Source organism: Leptinotarsa decemlineata, unplaced genomic scaffold (assembly GCF_025532065.1).
Source record: "Leptinotarsa decemlineata unplaced genomic scaffold, Ldec_3_MD MMD2_tig00000133_RagTag_RagTag, whole genome shotgun sequence".
Classification (NCBI taxonomy): Eukaryota; Metazoa; Arthropoda; class Insecta; order Coleoptera; family Chrysomelidae; genus Leptinotarsa; species Leptinotarsa decemlineata.
In genome coordinates this window covers 2,396,632-2,422,393 of record NW_027412542.1, presented here as the reverse complement: position 1 = coordinate 2,422,393, position 25,762 = coordinate 2,396,632, and the positions used below count along the sequence as shown (strand labels likewise).

The 25,762-nt window shown below is 35.8% G+C and overlaps 1 protein-coding gene across 10 annotated transcripts in view; it reads left to right on the top strand.

The window, feature by feature from the left end:
- Positions 1-25,762, top strand: part of dnc (phosphodiesterase dunce) — a 768,665-nt gene that overhangs the window by 516,233 nt on the left and 226,670 nt on the right. For 8 of the 10 annotated variants that reach the window (XM_074172547.1, XM_074172544.1, XM_074172545.1 and 5 more), the window contains one exon: positions 17,946-17,978. The exons of the other annotated variants lie outside the window; for them this stretch is intronic. In XM_074172547.1, the coding sequence (XP_074028648.1) occupies positions 17,946-17,978 (33 nt within the window). The remainder of the gene's footprint in view (positions 1-17,945; positions 17,979-25,762) is intronic. 10 annotated transcript variants of the gene reach the window in all.

Here is a 25,762-nt window from a genome sequence, read left to right as displayed (position 1 = left end):
AATCCAAAGATTAGGATACAAATCCGATACCACGACTATTAAGACCAGTATTTCTAAAACCTCAGAGGGTAAGATCAAACAATAAAGGAATTTGATCCCTACAGAATTGAAACCCCTAGTATATACTGGCTTCCCCAAGGTCTACAAATCCTGAAATAAGTAGGTACTCGATACGCATATGGAAATACATTTCAGATCAATTCAAAATATTGTCAAATCAACATAATAACACGTTATATTTATATTCTGAACGGTAGAGTAGGAAAAGCTGTGGTAACGACGCAGTAGGTGATGGTGATAGGGGGATAGGCGGGGCACTTCTGGGTTCTATATTGGGTCCAACTTCAATATTTCCCCGTCCCAATTGAAATTATTGTGGTTTTTTATGGCCTCCTTTATCAGCCGTCTATGATATTTCACGGATGGCGCTAGTTACTCATGTTGGAGATTAACAACAAAAATGAATTTGAGCCACATAATATTTATATATTTTTGATTCAATGTTTCTATGATTGTATGTTGATATACAGGGTGTCCCTGGACTTCCTCTTTTCCTCTCGGGAATGTATAGATGGGGTCAAAATATCACCAGTACTTCATATAACTTTTTTTCCTAAAAGTCTTCGTAACCAAGTTACGGGCCCTCGAAGTTACAAAATGAAAAATGTTTTTCTTTGATAACTTTTCAAGTGAATATTCAAAATCATCCAAATTTTGGTAATTGACTAAACAAATGAATTCCTTCGATGAGCTTTCATGCAGGAGTCAGTTGTTTTGCTACAAAGTCAGGAACGGACTACCCCCGATGGTCCACACCCCAAAACTTTGAAATGACAGATATTTTTCAATATTTTTCAACAAATTGAGGTTACTTGGACAATTTTATGAATAAAAGTACTCGTGTGGAAAGTCGATCGGAGCAACGAGTCTTGATAAAAATGTAGTTTCACTCGACGACATCAAACCCGCTCGTCCACCATTATTTGGAATGAATAATTATCAAAGCAGAAATAATAATGATAACGTTAATTCAACAACATTTATCCTGAGATGTCTACCATTATTCGAAAATATTAGTTTTTAAGGAAAATGGAAATGATAGGTAAAATGTTCATAACGAATTTTTATAATGCAAACACGTTTAACTAACGAAACTCAAGAGCCTCAAAAGCAAACAGAAATGAAAAATCCGCTACAGAAACTGCTCGATATGACCACCTTCTCCCTCTATACATTTTCTTAGTCTGCGAAGACACCCTCTCTGTACTTAAAATAGCATTCCAGGGTCGTTTCGTATGGCTTCACAATTATTCTATTCAACAATGCATCTCTTGTGTGAATAGGTGTAGCGTAAACAAGGCTTTTTAGATGCCCCCACAGAAAGAAATCCAATGGATTTAAATCCGGAGACCGCGATGGCCATGAATATGGCCCACCTCTACCAATCCATCTATTGTGGAAAATATGGTTCAGATGGTCACGCACAATCAAACTAAAATGAGAAGGAGCGCCATCATGCATAAACCACATATCTCTTCGGGTTTGCAATGGAACATGTTCCAAAAGTCCATTCAAATCGTTCTGAATGAACTCCAAATAACGTTCTCCATTCAATCGGTCCTGTAGAACGAATGGTCCTATAAGATGGTTTCCTATGATACCAGCCCAAACATTCACGTTGAATTTCCGTTGGTGTTTGGTTTGCAATATCCCATGGGGATTTTCTTCGGCCCATATATGGAGATTATGAGAGTTGATAACTCCATCTCTACTGAAACCTGCTTCATCAGTGAATAAAACTCGATTAATAAAAGTCATATCCTCTCTTTGCCTATCCATGAACCAATTGGCATATTCCAGTCGTGCTGGAAAATCTTGAGGTGTCATGGCATGTACCTTCTGGATGTGAAATGGGTGGAGCAGTTGTTCGCTAATTATTCTATGAATAGTGGACTTGGATGTATGGAACTGTTCTGATAGATTTCTGATGCTCATTGAAGGATCAACAGCGACGTCTTCCAAAATATTTTCCTCCAATACAACGGTACGTACAGTCCTAGGAGCGCCCTCACCACCTCGTTTTGGCAAAACTGTACCTACAATAATATCGAAATGAAACAACGTGCTCAAATTAATTATCAATTATTACATACCTGTCTCCCTCAAGCTGCGATCGACACGCTCGAATGTTTCTCTTGACGGTACCGTTCGATTGGGAAAATGCTCGGAATACAGACGACGAGCTTCTGCAGCATTACAAAATGCTCGTCCATAAAATACATGCATATCTGCATATTCATTGAATGTCAACTGTTCGGCCATATCAAAAAATTCAAAATATCCTATAGAATATTGACAATACAATGATAATCATATGACAACGCACCACTCAACAAAACAAAATCGCATTCCAGTTTCTCATTTTTTATCAAAACTTTCTAAAAGGTTTTTTTGTCAACATCTGTGAAAGAAATGGAACATAATTATTCCCTGGATATTTTTCACCTGATCATGTGCAGCCGTTTTTGTAGTTCATTCGTTTGCTTTTTATTAGTATAGTAAATATTTTTTCCGATGTGCGTTTTTTCAGCTAAATTTAGATTCGTGTTAAAGAATTTCTCCTATAAAATTATAATTATCAGTGAAACTCCTCAACAGTTTAGCTGTGAAGAAGAATTTGAAACATTCGAATGTTGAGTTTCATGAGATTCAGATAACTGATCAACACGAAACGTGATTATTCCACACGTATTATGTACATACAAAATATGGAATGAATTCGATATTTCATAGTAGAGTAGCTTGTTAGTTTAAAAACACCACGAATCTACAGAACTTGATATTTCTTTTGAAAAAATATCTGCTATCACAATTGTGACTTAAACTGCCATATAGGTACTGTACTTTTTGTTTACGACTTCATTTTAGCATACTTTGTATTATTCCTGTTATAAATGTTGTTGAATTACCGTTATCATTATTATTTCTGCTTTGATAATTATTCATTTCAAATAATGGTGGACGAGCGGGTTTGATGTCGTCGAGTAGAACTACATTTTTATCAAGACTCGTTGCTCCGATCGACTTTCCACACGAGTACTTTTATTCATAAAATTGTCCAAGTAACCTTATTTTGTTGAAAAATATTGAAAAATATCTGTCATTTCAAAGTTTTGGGGTGTGGACCATCGGGGGTAGTCCGTTCCTGACTTTGTAGCAAAACAACTGACTCCTGCATGAAAGCTCATCGACGGAATTCATTTGTTTAGTCAATTACCAAAATTTGGATGATTTTGAATATTCACTTGAAAAGTTATCAAAGAAAAACATTTTTCATTTTGTAACTTCGAGGGCCCGTAACTTGGTTACGAAGACTTTTAGGAAAAAAAGTTATATGAAGTACTAGTGATATTTTGACCCCATCTATACATTCCCGAGAGGAAAAGAGGAAGTCCAGGGACACCCTGTATATTGTCAAGTTCAGTTGTTATATTTTTTACTAGAAATAAAATTACAAAAAGTCTCCATAAAGTTCTTATCATAAATATGAAGTATCTTCAAACAGGTTATGGGACCAGTAACGTTTCAATAAAACTGGCATTTATAAGTAAAACTGTTGTTGATATGGATGTGACAAAATTCGAGATAGTAAGGCTGAATAGCAATAATTACCAAATATGGAAATACAAGGTTGAAATGCTTTTACTGAAAGAAGAACTATGGAGCATAGTCACTCAAAACCCACCTGAACAAAGGATCAGTGATTGGGATGCAGAAGATGGTAAAGCGAGAGCTACAATTGGTTTACTAATCGAAGATTCACAAGTGATACATGTTAAGGATTGTAAAACAGCCAAAGAAGCTTGGGAGAATTTAAGGAAACAATATAAAAAACCATGTCTTACCAATAAAGTTTTTCTGCTGGAGCAGTTATGTAAAACAACATTACCTGAAAATGGTGACATGGAAAAGCACATAGCTAATATGATGAGCATTATCGATCAGTTAGTCACATTGGGAGAAAATCTAGCAGAGAATCTACAAGTAGCACTACTTTTATGCAGTCTCTCGGAAAGCTATGGAAATCTGGTAACAGTATTAGAAGGAAGGGCAGAGTGTGATCTGACTCTAGAAATAGTAAAAGGCAAATTGGTACAGGAATATCATAGGCGGAAGGAAAATTCCACATCAACTAGTGAAATTGCTCTGAAAGTTTACAAGAAAGGGTCTGTTAAAAAGGCATTCGAGCACTGCAACTCGAAAGATTGTTTTCATTATAAGAAATCGAAAAGACAATCAAATACATCCAATGTAGTTTCTACAGATAATGAAGAAACTGACGAAAACACTCATGTTTTCTTTAACGTTAGTGATAAAGCTCAAGCTCATGAATGGTATATATACTCTGGAGCAAGTAGTCATATGACAAACAATAAGGATTTTTTCAAGCATTTCAAGGATTCGCTGAGTAAAGTTGAATTAACCGACTGTAGAAAAGTTCGTTCTTATGGTTTAGGAACTGGACAGTTAACTTGTTTTCTGGATGACAATGAGAAAACAGAAATCACACTGAAGGACACCCTTTATGTACCCGAGCTCAGTGCAAGTTTACTTTCGGTCAAGAAATTAAGACTTTTTAGATTCAAAGTCGAATTTGATGAGCAGCATTGTTTCATCAAATCAAATAATGAAGTTGTTGCTCAAGGAACGCTGGTTGGTAATTTATATAAACTAAATCAGTACAATTCAGCAATGACTGTATGGAAAGGCTGTAATGACGGCTGAATTTATTTATGACACAAAAAGTTTGGCCACCGGGAATCTACCATTATACGAGAAATTACAAATAAAAACATGGTGAATGGAATGAAAATCAAGAATTGTGGACGTTTATTGTCATGTGAAACTTGCATTAAAGGTAAACTGTCAAGAAAATCATTCAGAAATCCGAAGTATCAGAAAAACTTCAAGATTACGTCAGAATGGTCGAAAATAAATTCGGCAGAAAACCAAAAATCATCAGATCTGACAGAGGAGGCGAGTATATAAACACAGAAGTTAGGAATTTCCTGAAAAATGAAGGTATAGAAATGCAACTCACGGCGCCATATTCGAGTCAGCAGAATGGTGTAGCTGGAAGAAAGAATAAATATTCAACAGAGATGGTCAGGTGCATGTTAATTGATGCTGATCTACCAAATACTTATTGGGGCGAAGCAACCGTGACAGCAAATTTACTTGAAAATTTGGTTCTGACAAGGTCAACCAATAGGATCCCCTTTGAAGTATGGCACGGAAAGAAACCAAATGTGAATCACATTGAAACCTTTGGCAGTATTGTTTATGCACATATTCCTAAAGAAAAACGCCATGAATTAAGTGAAAAGGCAAAGAAATTCGTATTAGTTGGTTACGAAGCTGGTTCCAAAAGGCATATAGACTTCTTGAAATAACCACTGGAAAAATCACCATTAGCAGAGATGTACATATTTTAGAAGAAGCTCATAGCGGATTTCATCAAATGAACGAGTTTCAAAACACTAAAAATTGATGTGATTGTGAATGTCAATCAAAGTGTAGAAATGAAGCTCTAAAGAGGAGAGATGCGAACAAATGGATCGAGGCTATGGACGAGGAAATACGTTCCATGAAAGATAATAATACTTGGACATTGACTGAATTACCACCAGATAAAACGGCAATTAGAAGCAAATGGATTTTTAAATTAAAAACCGATAATCAAGGCAATATATCCAGATACAAAGCAAGGATTGTTGCTCAGGGTTTTTCTCAAAAATATGGTCTTGATTATGACGAAGTTTTTGCTCCAGTTGTCAAACAAACAACATTTCGTCTTCTCTTAACCATTGCTGGGAGGAAAAAAATGCACGTTCATCATTATAACTTCAAAACGGCTTTCCTAAATGCGGATTTGAATGAAGAACCTCAAGACTATATTGAAGAAGAACAAGAACATTTGGTCTGCAAATTGAATAAAACTATATATGGATTAAAACAATCAGCCCGAATATGGAATTCAACAATAAACAAAGTTCTTACTGATATCGGGGAAGGGGTGATTATGATCAATGTCTCTATACTAAAAAAGAGGAAGATAATTTCATTTACATACTGATATATGTGGATGATATTCTAATAGCTTGTGAAAACATCACCATTATCGAGAAAACAGCCGAATTGATACAAAAAACTTTCAAAATGACAAGTTTGGGAAACATTGAAAATTATATTGGATTACAAGTAAGAAGAAATAGTGATGGACTTTATTATATTCATCAACAGAAATACATTTCAAAACTATCAAAAAATATCAATATGGAATCTGCCAAACCAGCTAGCATTCCTTTGGATACAGGATACTACAAAAATAGATTTTCCACCGATGAAAAATTTCATAATGAAGATGTATATAGAAGCGCAATAGAAGCACTATTGTATCTTTCTGTGAATACAAGGCCAGATATATGTATTGCTACGTCAATTCTTGAAAGAAATGTTAGTAATCCTCATAAATACGACTGGACAGAAGTAAAACGGATCATGAAATATCTTAAAAGAACTCTGGATATAGAAATTCAGTTGGGAAATCTTTCAGAAGAAAATAATATTTTATACGGTTTTTCCGATGCTGACTGGGCTGGAGATAAAACTGACAGAAAGTCAAATAGTGGACATTTATTCAAATACATGGGAGTGATGTTCGATTGGCGATGTAAGAAGCAAATTTGTGTGGCACTTTCATCTACCGAGGCAGAATTCATCTCCCTGTCAGAAGCATATATTTGACAGGACTTTTTCAAGATTTTCAAATCGAGATCTCAGAGACGATTATTTTCGAAGACAATCAATCATGTCTTAAAATGATTGACAGTGGCAAAATGAGTGAGAGTACAAAACATATAGAAACGAAATACAATTTCATCAAAGATCTGAAGCAGAAAAACAAAATTATTTTCAGTATTGTCCAACCAGTTCGATGTTGGCTGATTTTCTGACAAAACCACTTGGGCCTGAAAAGTTGTCAACATTAAGAAGTTTGATTGGATTGAAGACAGAAAATTCATTATTGTTGAGAAGGGGTGTTGGAGATCAACAACAGAAATGAATTTGAGCCACATTATATTTATTTTTGATTCGATGTTTCTATGGTTGTATGTTGATATATATTGCCAAGTTCAGTTGTTATATTTTTTACTAGAAATAAAATTATAAAGTCTCCATAAAGTTCTTATCATAAATATAAAGTATCTTCAAACAACTCAACTCATCCAAAGAGAATTTAGTGATCTCCTTCACTAACCGCATGTTTTGCTACTACTGACTTATCTGCGTGTCCCAATTTGAAATTCCATTGGGGAAATATCATTTTACCATCATTTTACCTATATCAACTTTGCCACATAAGAATGATATAGGAGCAGCAGCTGAGAGTGGGTGTCTGATGCTGGGATATATCGCATACCAGGTTCGTGTGGTAAAGTACACAAATGAAGTACAAAGAGATCGATAGGTGAGGTGAAAAGTGAGTGGGCCTATTCGACCCTTCACCGCAACCCGCAAGGGTTTATTGTGGCTCACACCTATTCAAACTCGACCAATAAACTCAGATACTTGAGGAAGCCCAACAGTTTATATGGTGAGTGATCTTTCAGGTAGGTATATGCTCTGATATTTCATCATTTTCATCAGAGGCCATACACAATGTCTTCCGACAGTCCGTGTCTCTGCATATGATGATTCAGACGACGGTGATCTGTAAGGAAGCCTGTGAGACATTGCCATGGAGTAAGCTACTCCTGGAAGCAGATATATCAGCAGCCTCATTGCTGAGGCTGCTGCTGAGGCACTTTCAATCGAATGTTATAACATTCTAGTTATGAGTTATGATTTGTTCAAATAGATTTGTTGACACCCGAGTAAACAATTTTTGAAAGTGAGAAGCAGCAATAGTTTAGAAATCGAAAACCTCTGTCAGTAATTAATCTCTCGATCTTCATTTACATCTCAGAGATTTTGAAATGTTTTTTGTGTCAAAACCGTTCCTCTGATAAACAAATTTAACATGTTTTCATAGTGTTCTTTGTCTGGTAGTTATGCCTTGCGATACGGTTCTGATAGGTCACCCTGTATTATAATCGAAATGCTCTGGCCGTTTTCTTGATCCTAACGTATCCATTATTCTTTTCGTTCTACCAGTAAATATACCGGTAAGAGCCGTATTTTGTTAATCTCCTTTCTGAATATTCCTCCTCAATTCTTATCGAAGGACCCACCAATACCAATCTCGATTTCTTTCAGCCCATATTCCACAAATACTCAATATTCAGCATTTTCCGTTTCGTAATCCTCTCAGTTTTATATTTCCATTTCACACCGTATTTCATGTGTGCCGTTCTGGAGGATTTCACACTTGAAATAAATCATTATAGGACTTGTTTGAATTGAGAACATTCCGAAATGAAAGTTTCATTCGAGTTGTGAGCAAGGGGTGGAATACATTTTAGGAAGGATTATTTTCTCAACGAGAAGAATACGTTATTGGAGGAAAAGTTGGGCGCTACCTACATAAATCATGAGGTTTATTCGTGAAAATAAATTGGAGTGAAGTGTAAGTCACATTTCCTTTTTTTAATCATTTGAAATATTTTTATGTGCGTGCCTTGCCGGAATATAAATAAATAGAAATTGGAATCGAGGTAAAATTTCACTTACATGGAACACTGTCAACCTCAATGGCAGATTTTCGCCATGGAAGATTTCCACAAAACCTGTTTTTTCCATAACTTAATCTCCTAAAAAATACCCGTTTCGAACTGAAGTGACTATCTTTGAGCAAAATGATGTGTGTTTTACTAGACAACCAAAACAAAATGAATGAGAGGTAGTTCTTTTTGATGTTTCTTTGGGCTGGCAAGTTGTCTTATTTTTACAACATCAGCTATCTAATATTCGAAAATTATTGATAAGCAAGGTCGCGAAGCCAATATAGGTAGAATATAATATGCATTTTCCAAAAAGAGTTATCGTTAAATATTTTTTATGGATTGTCAACCAGAGCAACATTTCGGGCATCATAGTTTGGCACTATACAGATCTACCAAATGAGAAAATCTTCAAAACTATTTTCGAAATCATATTATTCTTTTCCGAAGTATCTACAAAATACAGTAAATATACATTTACATTTAGGAATGAACAGTGAACAAATAAAATACATCTCACGAGGTAAAATGATCTGCCTGTGTGTAAGGAATGAGAATACTGAATCTGACATTGAATGATATTCATGCATTAAGTACTAAGATATAAATTTAAAATACATACATTTGAACAGAATATAATTGAATAAAACCAATCAATCTATTGGAATGAGTACTAGATATAGATAAGAATATAAGTTTGAACTGGACATATTTGAACAGAAAATGAAGAATTACAAATAAACTAATGTATTGAATGGGTAATAAATGTGGATAAAAACATAATTTCGAACTGGACACAGTTGGACATAATATAAATGAATTGGATATAGAGATTTCAATCATAAGGGTTCCAGACTACAAACTATTTATGGTGATAAGTAGTTAATTCTTTTTTGTTTTTATGCTTTACAGTAGTAATATTTATAAAAAACAGCTGTCTGGGATAAAATATTCCAGATTCTGAATGAAGTAGATCGCTAGGGTAGTCGTAACCTTTCCGTAGGATAGGTACATCTGATAAATCTTTTCTACATAACCTCAAGGAAATTCAGATGAGTTTTCAACACTCCACCCCAACCAATTATACCATATATCAGATGAAGCTTTACTAAACTCTTACATAACATAATTTTCTGTTTTAGATTGAGTATGTTTGCTACCCGTTTGAATTTGTAAAGTATGCAACGTAATTTTTTAACTACGTGGTCTACGTGCTGATTCCATCTGAGATTGCTGTCTAAAATTATTCCAATATATTTTCTTTTCTTTGTGGGTTTGATGACTTCCGTATTGGAGATTTTAATGTCATATTCTGGTAGGGAATTGTCTAATTTCTGTTTCAAATTAAACCAGTTTTCGTCTTCGCAAAACAACACAGTATCATCGGCGAAACTCAAAATGTTGGAGTTGATGTCTTGTAGGAAAAGGTTGTTCAAGTAAATATTGAATAGGATTGGTCCTAACACCAATTACATGTGGTGCGCCCTGGAGCACACCACATGTAATAATTTTCTCTCCACTTATATGATTGCACACTTAATCTATTTGCTCGCTGTTGTAAAGATAACTTTTGAAAAGATTATTCGCTATACCACTAATTCCCATATCGCCCTACTATCTCGGCTAATACCATGCGGGATATTGAATTATATCTGACAGGCGTTTATGCAAGATACCTTGCAGATCTTCCCATTAATGCAATTGGAGGACCACATCAAAACTAGCGTTCTTCTGGCTAGATGTTTGTTTGAAATCAAGCATGTTTGCATATATTTCATTTTCAGTGAAACACCCACTAACGTAAGTTGTTAAAAATAAGACATTTTTAAAAATTCACTAATCACAACACAACAAAGTTTTTGTTTCGGGGTTGAAATTAGATGATTTTAATGTATTTCCACGTGTTAAAACCGAAAGTGACCATAAAAATCATATATTAGCTCTTGTGTTCAAGATATAGTATCATTATATTATATATATATGTATATTGAGTTTTCAACAAATGAAATATTTCATCACCAACAGTTGGTACACATGTTTGTTTACATAACACCCCTCTCATCAGCTGTTCTTGAGTAGTAAACATAACCTATGTGAGTTTGTCAATTGTACGCACGTGGTTGCTATTGAAATTATCGTGTGAAGTTGATTTTTAAATTAATTTAAGTGCTGATCTGAAATGCCTCGAAAATGTGTGAATTCTGTCGATAGCTTTTGCTATATATGTGGTGAAATAACATTTAAGGCTCAGAAACGTAAAATGACACCTATCGTTAAGACAGCCTATGAACATTATTTTGGTGTGAAAGTTGGGGACCAAGATAAATCATGGGCTCCTCATATATGTTGTAATTCTTGTTCCGCCATATTGCGAGAGTGGCTGAAAAATAAAAACCGGGCAATGGCTTTTGCAGTACCTATGGTTTGGCGTGAGCCTACCAATCATACAGACGACTGTTATTTCTGCTTAACTCCTCCCATTAAGCAAGGTTTATCTATGAAGAAAAGAGGAACGGTTAAATACCTTAATCTCCCATCTGCTCTTCGGCCTGTACCACACTCAGACAATTTGCCAGTCCCTTCTCCACCCCAAAACTATGAAATTTTAGAGGAAGGTGATGAAGACTGTTTAGAAGGAGCAACCCATCCTTCTACATCCTATGACCCTGATTTTGAGGTAAGCGATAGGTCTAGTGATCCGCACAGAATTAGTCAAGCAGAGTTGAGTGACCTTATAAGAGATCTTCGTTTATCTAAGGAAAAGGCTGAGCTGTTAGGGTCAAGACTACAACAGTGGAATCTTCTAAAACATGATGTGAAAATATCTCAGTACAGACAGCGTCAAAAAGATTTGCTTCCTTTTTTTGAGAAAAAAGAAAACCTCGTAGTTTGTTCTGATGTTAATGGTTTGATGGACTGCTTGAATTTGGATCACACTCCATCTGAATGGAGACTGTTTATAGACTCTTCAAAACTAAGCTTAAAAGCTGTACTTCTGCATAATGGAAATCAGCTACCCTCTATTCCTATAGATCATGCAGTTCACATGAAGGAAACGTATATAAATATGAAAACACTTCTCCAATCAATCAAATATGAACAACACAAGTGGCACATCTGTGGTGATCTGAAAGTCATTGCTATACTCCTAGGAATGCAATTAGGGTTCACCAAGTACTGTTGTTTTTTGTGTCTGTGGGACAGTCGGGATAGAAAATCTCACTATAAAAAAATGAACTGGCCTACACGAGACCTAAACCCTAATGAGAAAAATGTAGTTGACGAGCCTCTTGTAGATCCTAAGAATGGTCTCCTTCCCCCAATACATATTAAGTTGGGACTAATGAAAAACTTTGTGAAGGCCATGGACCAGGAAGGACAAGCTTTTAAGTACTTGAGAGCAAAGTTTCCCAGGTTGAGTGATGCTAAAGTCAAGGAAGGCATCTTTATTGGGCCTCAAATCCGTGAAATCGTAAATGATCCTGCTTTTGACATGATTTTAACAGGAAATGAAAAAAGAGCCTGGGAAGCCTTTAAGGGGGTTGTACATGGGTTTTTAGGTAACAAAAGAGATGATAACTTCACAGCATTGGTTGAAGAGCTTCTTCAAGCTTACCACCAACTTGGATGCAACATGTCCTTAAAAATTCATTTTCTTCACTCTCATCTTAATTTCTTCCCACAAAACTGTGGAGCTGTGAGTGACGAACATGGAGAAAGATTCCATCAAGACATTGCCTTAATGGAACAGAGATATCAGGGCCGTTGGAATGAAGCAATGCTTGCAGACTACTGCTGGTCTGTGTGTAGGGATGCTCCAGAAGTGTTTCATAAAAGACAAGCTAAACGACAGCGATCTTACAATGAATCGGATGGACTTAATTGAAATGTGGTGGTACAAACTTCTTTTATTTGTCAAAACACTAAGAATAATGTTTTTTTTATTAATTTTGTACTTAAAATATTCTAAAAGAAACATAACAATATTGTTTTATGTACTTTCACTTTTCACGTATAGTATAACTACTCTTTAAGATTAAGTACTGTGTATCTCAAAAACCAGAGCTAATAAAAATTTTTCATTGTTATTTTCGTTTTTATCACCCCAAAATTAGTAGAAATTGACTAATTTAGTGTAGGAAACATTCAGAAAATATTTTTTTGTTGTGTTGTGTAATGTGGAAGTCGTTGAAATATTCTGAAATTATTCATGTTTCATACATACCACAACAATCAATATAAATAATGATTCTCAAGACAGAAGAGCTCAAAAACTCGTTGAAGTTTCTCGCCATAAAATAGGCTACTCATGCTTCAAGTGGAATAATCAGATGAATCAAATTCTCGTTGGTTTTTTTGGCGTATTTATCATAATCGAGTTCCAGAAAGAGGGAAGTTTACGAGTTTTCAAGACCATTCCAACTTTGGGTCTGTGGTTTACATGAATTATGTATTAGTCTATTCGTTCAAAATAGCACTTTCGAGAATTGAAGAGGAATATCATTTTCCACCTACTTATATCAAAGAAAACAAAAAAGGGATAATTTCGATCGGTTTTTAGATTTCCGCTTTGATTTTTTTATTCAGGCTGCCTTGTTTACATAAATGACAACATAGGGACGTTCAAAATTTGTGGACGTATGCCGAATATTCTTTATAGAGAGGGCAGAGTACAGACTCGAGCTAAACTCGAGTGAAAATCAACAATTATTGGTATCTTTCCACTCCAATATTACTAAGGGTGATAATGTTACTTTGCTGGGCATTGTTTTCGATGACAAATTGAACTGATCACATCATAGTGACTCATTAGGGATGTTTTCCTAATCCGTAAAGTAAAACTCTTAGTCAGCTTGGACTTTCTTAAGTTACGTATCTCACTTAATTTCATACTCATTCAGAATATGGCATTCTACTATGGAGGAGGTCATGTAAAGTCATGTCATGTCATGACTAGACTAGTTATGTCGGGCAAACATTCCTTGAGATTGAATTTATTGAATAGTTACCAGAACAAGTGAGAAATTTGAATACAGGCAGTTTCAAAATCAAAATTAAATCGGTTTGTTGGAGCACTGTTACCATTTTATTGACGAATTTTGAAATATGTGTCTCCTGCATTTCAAACAGATATAAATAATTGATCATTTTCCATTCTAATATGTGTGATATGTATATCTATTAAAGTCTCGGGCCTTACACACCGCTTTTTCAGCAAGTTATAACCTGAAAAGAAAACTGCTGAAATTTCATGATATTCTACTTATAATTTTGTGAGTTATTCTGCTAAGAGTGATACTACTTTTATCATTTCTTAAACAATGGATCAAAGATAATTTCGTGTTTTAATTTTACACTGCTTCTTGATGGGAAAAAATTCAGCTCCGTCACGCTGGAACCCGCTTTGAAAATTTTATTTAGCCTACTTTATCTACAAACGATACTAATAAATGTAGTAATTAATGTTCATTTTTTTTTGTAGTCTTATCAGTCACTGAGAAAGCACTATTGATATTATTCAAACTACGAAATACAAGTAATAATGCGCTAAAAAGTTTGGAAATAGGTTCTAAATTGATTGAAGTTTATGGTAGTAACAACACAACACAGTATAGCAAAGAAACTACGATAACAAGACTTCAAATCATAAAATAACAATTGTCCTTAAACTACAAACATAACCTATCCTAACCAACGTAACCTGAAATAAAAACTAACGTATTTAAGAAATGTATTTAAGAATGGAAAAGAGTAGTTACCCACAACATCTACTTTCGAAATCAAAAACGAACTCATGTTAGTACTTTGGAAATAATTCTCAATCCTGAACATCTAACATGAGTTCGTTTTTGAATTCGTAAGTCAGGTTAGATAATGAGGGAGATGCTTTTTTCCAAATAAAGCATTCTAAAATACGTTAGTTTCTACTTTAGATTTCAGGTTACATATGTTGTTTGGGATAGGTTATGTTAGGTTAGTTTAGTTGAAAAATACTCGATTTTATTTCATTCATTTTTTATGTGTTCAATGGTAACTTGAAACATCTAATTTCAGCTACAATCAACCCCATCGTTTGTAGTTTGAGGACAATTGGTATTTTATGATTTGAAATCTTGTTATCGTAGCTTTTTTGCTATACTCCAAAAGAATATAAAATATAGTAATATTTTGTTGTTACTGCAATAAACTACAATCCATTTCATCAGTTCGAACTTTCATTGTCTAATGTATTATAAATTGATTTGAAAACCCTGAAAAAACAATTAAAAAACAATAAGATTAACCGAAAATAACGTCGTGAAATAACCAAGTTATGTCACGACGTTTCGATTGTTAGTATCCACAATCATCTTCGGGTGATAACTGGACTTATTCCTCCGAGATCTGACTATTTATAGATCACTCAAGTGCTTTCACCTATCCCCTCTTCACTCTTTCCGCTTCATTGTTTTTGGCGGGAGATGACCGTTTGGCGGGAATTGGTCGTTTTTCGCTTGATTAGAGGTTTCCATATGTTACGTATCTCTATGCTAGTTCGACTAAATGCATTGTTGGACAACATATACGCGGCTTCTTTGAATTTTCTCCTAAACCAGTGTTCCTCTTTGTGGATGATTTCAGCTTGAGCCCACTTGATGTTATGCAATAAATGCAATTCTTGGAATCGCAGTCCGCGTTTGGTGGCCTGGTTTTTGTTAGGCTGCTACGGATAGTGTTCCCAGATCTGAAGCAGGTCCTGATGTTGTACTTGGACCCAATCCTTCTTATCCTTTCCGATAATCCTCTGATGTAGGGAAGTACAAGTAGTGGTTGTAGCGGCTTCTATTACTTGTGGAGTTCTTGCTGTATTCTAGCTAAGGCTTGTTCTACCATCACTCTGGAGTAACCATTCCGTTGTCGTCAGATCTCGGAGGAATAAGTCCAGTTATCACACGAAGACGATTGTGGATACCAACAATCGAAACGTCGTGACTCAACTTTGTTTGAAATCTTTCATTTAATTTTTTTCATTTCTTGTTAATGATATTTTTTAATTTTTATTTTTTCAGCTTTCATTAATATTTCAAACTACAATCCATTTAGAACCTATTTCAGAACTTTTTGGCACATTATTACTCATCCTTCTTAGTAAGAATAACATCAGTAGTGCTTTCTCAGTAACCGATAACAAACTATAAAAAAAAGACTACAGAAAAATGAACATTATTACATTCATTAGTATAGTTTGTAGGTAAAGTAGGCTAAAAAAGGTAGAGTTTTTTAAAGCGGGTTCCAGCGTGACGGAGCTAAAAAATTCCGTTAAAGCGAAGGATTGCGGTCCATCAGAAACAACAATTGAACGTTGGTTTGGTGACCTAAAAAGACACCGATGATGTAGAACGTAGTAGACGTCCAAATGAGGCAGTAACGCCAGAAAACCTAAAGAAATCCACAAAATCGTTTTGAAATATCGATAAATGAAGTTACATGAGTTAGGTGACATTTTAAATATATCTAAAGAACGTGTTGGCTTCATATTGCATGAGCGTTTGACTATGAGAACGCTTTGTTCAAAGTGGGTGCCGCGCAAGCTCGCTGTTGATCAAAAACAAGAACGTCTCGATGATTATGAGCAGTGTTTTATCATGTTCAAACTGGAATTTTTGCGTCGATATGTGACAATGGATGAAACATAGATCCATCACTTGACTGCGGAATCAAAGTGATCGGCATCTGAGTGGAAAGCAACTGGTGAACCTCGTCCAAAGTGACTGAAAACACAACAATCGGCTGGAAAGGGTGTGGCCTTGGTATTTTGAGATGTGCGTGGTGTGATATTCATCGATTATCTTAAGATGGAAAATACCATCATAAGTTAATATTATATACCATTATTGAAGCGTTTGAAGGTCGAAATTGCAAAGAAACGACCGCAAATGGCAAAGAAAAAAATTTTGTTTCATCAAGACAACGCACCGTGTTACAAGTCAAAGCAAAGCAAATGTACATGCATTGAACGTTGAATTGCTCTACATCCACTACTGATGGTTCGCAGACCTCAAAAAAATGCTCATCAGTAAGAAATTTTGCTCGAATGAAGAGGTTATTGCTGAAACTGAGATCTATTTTGAGGCGAACGATAAATCGTTCTACAAAAGTTGTATTGAAATATTAGTGGGACGCTGTAATGATTGTGTCGCTCTCAATAGAGATCTTGTTGATGAATATTGAACGAAAAAAAACGCGTTTTCTTCCTTACGCCCGGGACTTTTCAGCTCATGTGTTTGGTAAGTACCTCATCTGGTACCTCATAAGATACAATCCAGAAATTTTAAATAATTGTAATTTACTTCAATTACAATTTTGACGTACTACAATGTTTTGATTAATGCTGATCGTCACTCATATTTCAAATCCATTAGAACTGGTAATTTCCAGATATTAGATGCAATCTTCACAATAACTTGAATGTGATAAAAATGATTCTCTTTAACTCGTAGTGCGAAACTGAAATGTGCTGTAAAATTTTTCATGGTGAAGTTTAGACCCTAGACGCTACCACATCATACAGACAGAATTCATTGAATATAGAAAAGATCGATTTGCAAAACAAAGTTTCGAAAACGAGCTCACAACGAGAAATCGCGTTCTGTTTCTCTGCAGTTCCTACATTAAATGAAAAAATACAACATAATTCTAATATTCATAATTAAATCTAAAATATCAATATAAAGCGTAGTAACTCGATTCATTTCGAAATTTCTATGGCAAAACAAATTCCAGTTTGATGCCAGGGGGGTTTAAAAGACTTTGCTCGTGCCATAGATCTCATCAGTGATACTAGGGTCATGAGTACGAAGATCTTTTCGATGGGGTATCTGTGAGGAGGGTCATATAGTATCATGGATGAGATCTGTGGGAGACCAAAACAGTGTTGTTAGTATTCTTTGAAAGGCGTATTTTGTATGTAACTTTCTACAATCTAATTTAGCTTCATAAGAGCATATACTTTTTACTGCCGAAGTAACGATTGAAGAGAACAGAATCGTGGCTGGTGAACCGTGCTCAGTTATCAATTAAATGCCAAACGTTTCGTTTACTACTGCGGCAGACGTATCGGGTGACATTTTATAAAACAGTTACTTGTATCATAGATCCCTATGATTATTTGGTGATTTTTATCCCTCATGGCTTATGGTTCATTATACAATTTTATATTCACTGAATTGCAATCTTTTTCAGATTCAAGGAGACCGAAAGCGTTTTGGAAAGATCGTATGTACTTTTTCACCCCGTATTTTTGTGCATTGTGTATTATTTGGTTTTTGACACCCCTGCATGTTTTTTGGATGCAGCAATTTTTTTATTCGTTCAAGAGTGAAACCTGTTATTTTCTATAAATGAAATTGAAGTTGAAATTAAGTTTTCGTTAGATTAGTAGTAGCACCTTTTTACACAGGCACCAATACTTTGTATCTTCTTCACCCCTGATACTTTGTAGTTATTGCACGAGTCGTTGTGTTTCAAGTCAGACGTAAGTTTAGTATTATAAGACAAAATTAATCAGAATACAATACCATTTCCAACCTACAATACTCTAGAATTTGTACAAAGTGGAGCGCCGGCAACTGAACACAGCTATTTTGGAGCGCTCAGTAAAATATTAAAAATCGGTAGGACGCGTTAAATATTTCTTGGAAGCGCAAAAAATAGAAATGTTATAACTTTTTTATCTTCAAACAGTTGGCATGGACCGACTGAACTCCTAAATTTTAAGGAGAAAGGGGTCGAGTGATATAGAACTTTAATTTTTCCCCCTTCAACGATCATAAATTATATATCATACGTTTTTCCATTGCAGAGTTATTATTAAAAACTAAAGAAATGAACTTTAAACGTTCAAGCCAGTCTCTAATATAACTACACAGTAGGTTGAATGGACTGACGCCTATCAGAAAACAACTACTTCCCTGGCTAATACCACGAAGGGCGTTGGATTATATCCGACAGGCGTCAGTTCAGGAATCTTCACAGAAAATTTCCTGCACATGCAATTTGGCAATACAACTGAGTCGACCTTCAATTTTGGAACGGGCACCCTTGCAGACCGGTTACGGGCTCATTAGCCACTCATCAGTGCAAGATAGTGGCCATCATCGACCTAAAGTCGATGATATTCCATAATTGAAAATTGGAATTCTTTCAGAGTATTTCATTCCTCTTCCTAAGTTGGAGCGAAACAACAAAATATCACTCCATCTAGTGGACGAGGTACTAACCAACTGCATATCCGTAATTTGACCAATTCCTCTGGGTAAAGAAGAAAAACTTTCTTATGAGTCAGTGGGCTATGCAGTAGGTACCTACTGAGTAGGTATATTCGAGACTGGCTTGAACGTTTAAAGTTCATTTTTTTAGATTTTTTATTGCCTTTTCCCAGCGACTTTCAATAAGTTCGATATCGTTGCTCCTCAAAATAGCCATTAAATGCCGACTTCACTTCTTCATCGTTGAAAAATCTTTGATCAATTAGCCATTTTTCCAGGTGAAGGAATAAAAAATAATTCTAGAGGGGTAAATCTGGCGAATAGGGTTCATCAGGTAGCAATTCAAACTTTAATTCATTGATTTTGGTCTTTGCATATTGGATTTGTGAACTGGTGCATTGTTTCGATGACACAGCACTTTTTTTCTTAACCAACTGCGGCTGTTTTTTGCTTGCTTTCTTCACTCGAACGTTGCAATAAGTTCGCATAATACTTGCAGTTTATTACCTTTTAAGGATAGTCAATGAAAATTCACCGACGCGCATCCCAAAAAACCGATGCCACGACCTTGGCTGCAGATGAAACGGTCTTAGCCTTCTTTGGAGCTGGTTCTCTTTTTTGACTCCATTGTTTTGATTGTTCTTTTCTTCCGGGTGTAAATGAAACATGGGTTCATCACTACGCAAGAAGTCTGCCTTTATCGCTGTGAAACTTCGCTAAGCACTTAATTGAAACTTTTCACGACACAGTTTTTGCTCAAGTGTGAGCAAACGCGGCACACATCTTGCTCACATCTTTCTCTTGTCCAAATTTTCAGATAATATACGTTATAACACACTTTTTTAAATGCCTAATAATTCTGCTAACTCGCGCACTTCCAGTCGATGATCATTCAGTACTGCTTTGTGGATTTTTTCACCGTTTCTTGAGTCGTCACCTCATTTGGTCGACCACTGCAATGCTCGTCTTGGCAGCTCGTACGGCCTCGTTTAAACTCTGCTACTCAATACTGTTGTAAACGAAGGAGCAGACTCATCCAGAGTAGAATCCGGTTCAGCTTTTATATTAGTTGGCCGAGGGCTTTCAAATAAAAGTATTCAACCACATAACGATGATCAATTTCCTTCATTTTCACAAAATCACCAGCGTCTTCAAACTTGAAACATATGCTTTATAGATTGTGTACTTTCTAATACAGTGACATTTTTCAAACAACTACCGCCATCTCTAGGCCAGCCTGGGTACTTCTGAGACCACACTGGTACTTTCATCACAGCTAAGAGACTTCAAACTTCTGAGAACGAACAATATAATACTGAAAATTATTTTTATTGTTATTCATATATCCATATATATTCAGAAAAAATTACGAATATGGAAACCATTTAATAATAATGTATAATACAACAAATACTGTCTTTTAATTTATTAATTTAGGAAAGTATATTCCAAAAAATGTCTCAACAGATGTGAAATATTTTTTTGCTAGTTGCCTGTTCTCGTTGTATTGTCAATTGTAAGTTTCCACTTCATTCGTTAACGCTGGATCACCGAGTAAGTTGAGGTTTTCAGTTCAGAAAAAGGCTTACTGAATGGTCGCTAAAAATACAACCTCAAATGTTTGATTTTTGTGAATATGTACAGCACGACTGATTCCGAGTCATATGAGTAATTTATATCAGCAGATATTCTTCATCAAGGTTTCGAACTTATTTTGTTCAAATGAAACTTAAAGTTTTTTGAGTAATACCTACTGACGGATACCGAATGATGAAAATAAAAGAACTCATCAATGATTTCTCATTGTTATTGCTTGTCGAATCATTTTTGTGTATGGCTCTTCAGCTTATCGAAAGAACGTTCCCTGCAAGTGGCCGTCTGTGGATATATCTCGAAAACTTTCACCATCAACGCTGTTCCCCAGGGATTCATATTGTCTCCAACCCTCTTTTTATAGTATATCAACGACTTATTGGAAAAAACAAGATTTCAATATGTTGCTTTGCTGACAGCACACTTCTCTCGTCATTCCATTTGGATTTCAGGACATCGGCTACGGAGGCACATTTTCACCGGCAGCAGTAGGTTGCATATCTTAATGAGGATCTAGACGTGATTTCGAATTTAGGTGGGAGTAACTAGGTTCAATTCAATGCCACACAAACCCAGGCATCAGTTTCCTCCAAGAAGATATAATAATGTCAGATCACAAAATTGCGCTTTCTGCTTCGATAAGTTTGTTGGGGGTTAAAATGGACACCAACATGTCTAGGCATAATTATATCGCTGAAATTACAAAGGCTGCTTCTAAAGCTTGGAACACTGTTCCGAACCAGAAAACTGTACACACCTCAGCAACTTTTGATGCTTTATAAAGCTCAGATCAGACCTTCTTTGGAGTATGGTTCTCATGTATGGAGCTTTGCCCCCAAACATACCCTGAAGTTGCTGGATTCCATCCAGAAAAGAGCCATCCGCCTGATTGGAGACGCGAACATCACGTGCAACCTTTATATCCTGGAACATCGAAGAAAGGTTGGAGAGTTGTCTCTTTTTTATAGATACTTTCACGGAAAGTGTTCAAGTGACTTGGCACTTTTGATTCCACCAATAGCGGTACATATCAGAAATGCGCGACGGACTGTGGATGCTCATCGTTTTGAGGTTCCACTCAGTACACCTGGAACTTCACTGTTTGAAAACTCTTTCATCTGGAGAACTGCGTTTATGTGAAATAAACTTCATAAGAACGATTTTCCAGATGGATTTATTCTCTAGCGATTCGAATCCAATGTGAATCGCTACTTTCGCACAGGCACCGCTCTGACAGCGCCTTAAGGATTTTCCTGTAGTGCTTGTGTTTTATCCTTAAAAAAATCGCGACACGGTGTTGAAGGTTTTGGATTGATTATTTATCTATTTCATCAAAATTTTGCGATTTCTTCCAGAACATATTTTTGATCCATAAAACTGTTTTCGTATTGCTGATTGAATAATACATTTTTGTTCGGGCATTTATCTTTTTCAGAAATATTTCAGTAATTTCAAATCCATTTTGCAGTTGTATGAAACAAAACTTCAACGATTATTGAGTAGGTTCAGATTTACAAAATTATATGTATTTCATAGCCACAAAAAGTTTTTTATCTTGGAAAAGTGAAAATACTGAAATTATTGGCAAAATAATGAGATGGGTGATGAGTTATCAGGAAAGTTAATCAAACAAAATTAAAGTTAATCAAAAGAATCTACGATACAAGTTACATAATAGAATACCCTCCAAAAACCCTGGTTGAATACAATTGCCACAAAAAAGTAGGTTGGTAAGTGTGAACTAATTCATTATCATATCTGATAAACACCTGAAAAAATATGTTCCTTGTTCGTTACTCGACTCGTTATTAAAATTGTACTACTTTAGCGAGATACCATCAAAATAGATATTGCTTTTCAGATCTAATGTAAATATTGTCACGAATACAAGCAAATTTATCGAAGCACTTCTGTGTTGAAAATATCGGTAGCAGCTTGATAATAACGTCGTGCTTTCACTACTCTAGTTGAGCGTTTTATTGGTGTTATCTGACTCTGATAAACTTGCACTCAACATAAATTATAACGTTTCAGTACTGTATTACGAAACAAAAATCAGTAGGCTATGCAAATCAGCATTTTCGTCTCCGCATTCATTTATTGAACATAAATATCAGTTGTTTACAAGGTGCGAGATTCATCTTCATTTCTTTCAGAAAATAATTTTCACTCTCGATATTCCTTGGAAATTTTCGTTAGTTGCTCTAAAATGTATTTCATTCATATGGTTTCATAGAAAGGCGTATGAAACTAGGTAAATACATGATACGAATTTGAGTGAAATACTTCATATGGGTACTCAACCATAGGTCGCCATGAACTTTCCTACCAATATAATAATAATATAACAATAATAATAATGTAGCTATAATCTGTACAATGAGTTCGATCATTCACTTGAAACTGAATTGTAACTAGCGTTACTGCAGTTTCGTTCTATAATCAAATTTTTAAATGAATACAATAAACTGAAAATAATTGATAACATTAGCCCTCATATATCTAAACACACTGTAGTTAATAACAGAGGTCTTCAACTTAATTGAGTATCTGAATTTTGTTTACTTGTGACAATATGAATACGCTATTTGAAAACTGGTGAGTAAACAAAATCGATTTGATCATTTTGCAGTTTATACCCGCAGTGCTTATGCCAAGGATTCCAAATAACTGAGTTTGCAACCCTTGCTTGCGTGGTGCAAAATTTCCGCATCGTTTAGATTCGAGAATTTGTGGTTGCATTCCAAGGAATTGTTTGAAAACTTCGAATCATTTTTACCTAGTCTGAGGAACCATTCATGTTCAGCATTCAGTTTTGAGAAATTTCGGCCACATTGTCCTGCATAAACACTATTACACTCCGGACGCTCGAGCTTATAAACTCCAGTTCTCTCCATCTTGTCCACTTCATCCCGCAATTGTTCTCTTACCAAAATATGTAGGAGTTACAAATTTTTCGATCCCTGATTAATTCCATTTCATCAGTATTGTCTTAATCCTATCAGAAATATATATATATATATATATATATATATAGAAAATAATCCAAACTCTCTTCGTCTTAATCCTCTCTCTTCAATATCCAGCCGTTCCTGCTCACCAAAATATTCATAGAATAATATATGGGTGCAGGAAAAGGTTGTTTGTAGTTTCCGAAATCTATTTTCTGAGAATTCATACAGACCACGTTGAATATGTCAGTATTTCTTCATCTCATTGCTGACTGGAGGTTTATGGTTTTACTGATGAGCCTATTATCACAACAAATTTTAATCAATTTTTATCAGGACTACCATCACTAGCTCGTGAAAATAGGTATATTCTAGGACTTGGGAGGATATTAATGAAATGAATAGAATGGAGAAAAACATGCTCTTACATTACTGTTCAGGTAATAATTTCAACAATTGCCATGGTGTTTATTGGTAGTTGGACGTAAATAACACCACTCCCACCTAACCTTCGAACGGAGGCGGATATTGAAATTGAGCAAAATTATCATGAAGAAGCTTGTCGGATCATTTTCGTGTACTTATGGGTCTCCAGCTTCCTAAAAGAACGTTCCCTGCAAGTGGCCCTCGATGGATATCACCATCAACGCTGGTGTTCTCCAGGGATCCATATTGGCTCCAACCCTTTTATTATTTAAATCAATGTTCCCTGCAAGTGGTTGTCGATGGATCTCACATCAACGCTGGTGTTCTCCAAGGATACATATTGGCTCCAACCCTCTTTTTATTTTTTATCAACGACTTATTGAAAAAAACCACGAATACAATATAGAGCTTTGCTGACGACAGCACACTCATCTCGTCACTCCATTTGGATTCCAGGACATTGGCTGAAGATGCACATCTTCACGGGCAACAGAAGGTTGCATATCTTATTGAGGAACTAGAGGTGAATTCGAATTGAGGTGAAAGTTACCAGGTTCGATTTAATGCCACGAAAAACTCAAGCATATGTTTTCTCTAAAAAGATAAATGTCGCCGAACCGGATATAATGATGTCAGGTCAGACAATTCCGCTTTCTGCTTTGTTGGGAGTCAAAAAGGACATCAATATGTTTTGGCACAATCATATCGCTGGAATTGTAAAGGCTGCTTCTCAAAAGCTTGGAACACTGTTCCGAACTAGAAAACTGTACACAACTCAGCAACATTTGATGATCCATAAAGCTCAAATCAGACCTTCTTTGGAGTATTGTTCACATGTTCACATGTATGGAGCTCCTACCCTAAGCATACCCTGAAGTTGCTGGATTACATCCAGAAAAGAGCTCAAGTGACTTGGCACATTTGATTCCACCAGGAGCAGTACCTATTCTTATCAGAAATACGCCATGAGCTGTGGCTGCTTATAGTTTTGAGGTTCAACTCAGTACACCTCGAACATCACTGTTCAAGTACTATTTCATTCATATTACGGTTGCTGTATTTCTTGATATTGAAGGAGCATTTGACAATGCACTACCGAAATCTATAGGATTGTCTCTGGCTAGAAAGGGTATAGAATCGACCATAAGTGGCTGGATCTATGCCATGCTAGTGAACAGAACTGCAATTACGACTCTTCAAGGCGAGGCTATCAGGTTCAGGGTCACCAGGGGCTGCCTTCAAGGTGGGGTACTATCTCTCCTTCTGTGGTCACTCCTGGTGGATTGTCTGCTTGATGCCCTCGACAGAAGAAAAATTGATCTGCAAGCTCATGCAGATGACCTTGTCATCCTGGCAAGGTCCACGTCGGGAAGGGTAGCTTGTAATATCCTCCAAAGCGCGTTGGATGTTGTTCACAGTTGGTGCCTGAGGGAGCAGATGTCTGTCAACCCAAGCAAAACTGTGGTAATCCCCTTCACCAAAAGAAGAAAATTGGACGATCAAAAAATTTACAAAAAGTAAATAAACACTTGGTTTCATTTGGTCAACACAATTCTCAATAAACTTCTAATATTTTCCTCAGGATGGTACGATAGTAACCCAATTCTCTCTCTTTGTATATTTTCTGCAAAAATGACTTGATATGAAATGAAATCTTTTATTCATTATTCTGTGTACAGTAGGTCAATTTTAAAACTCACAATGGGCTACATCTCACGAACGAAAGCTGATATCGAAAAATGTTCAAAACCATTTCTAGGATAAAAGGGGGAACTGAAGTGACATGAAAAAGAACTCACCCCCCATCAACCCCCAAGGCCCC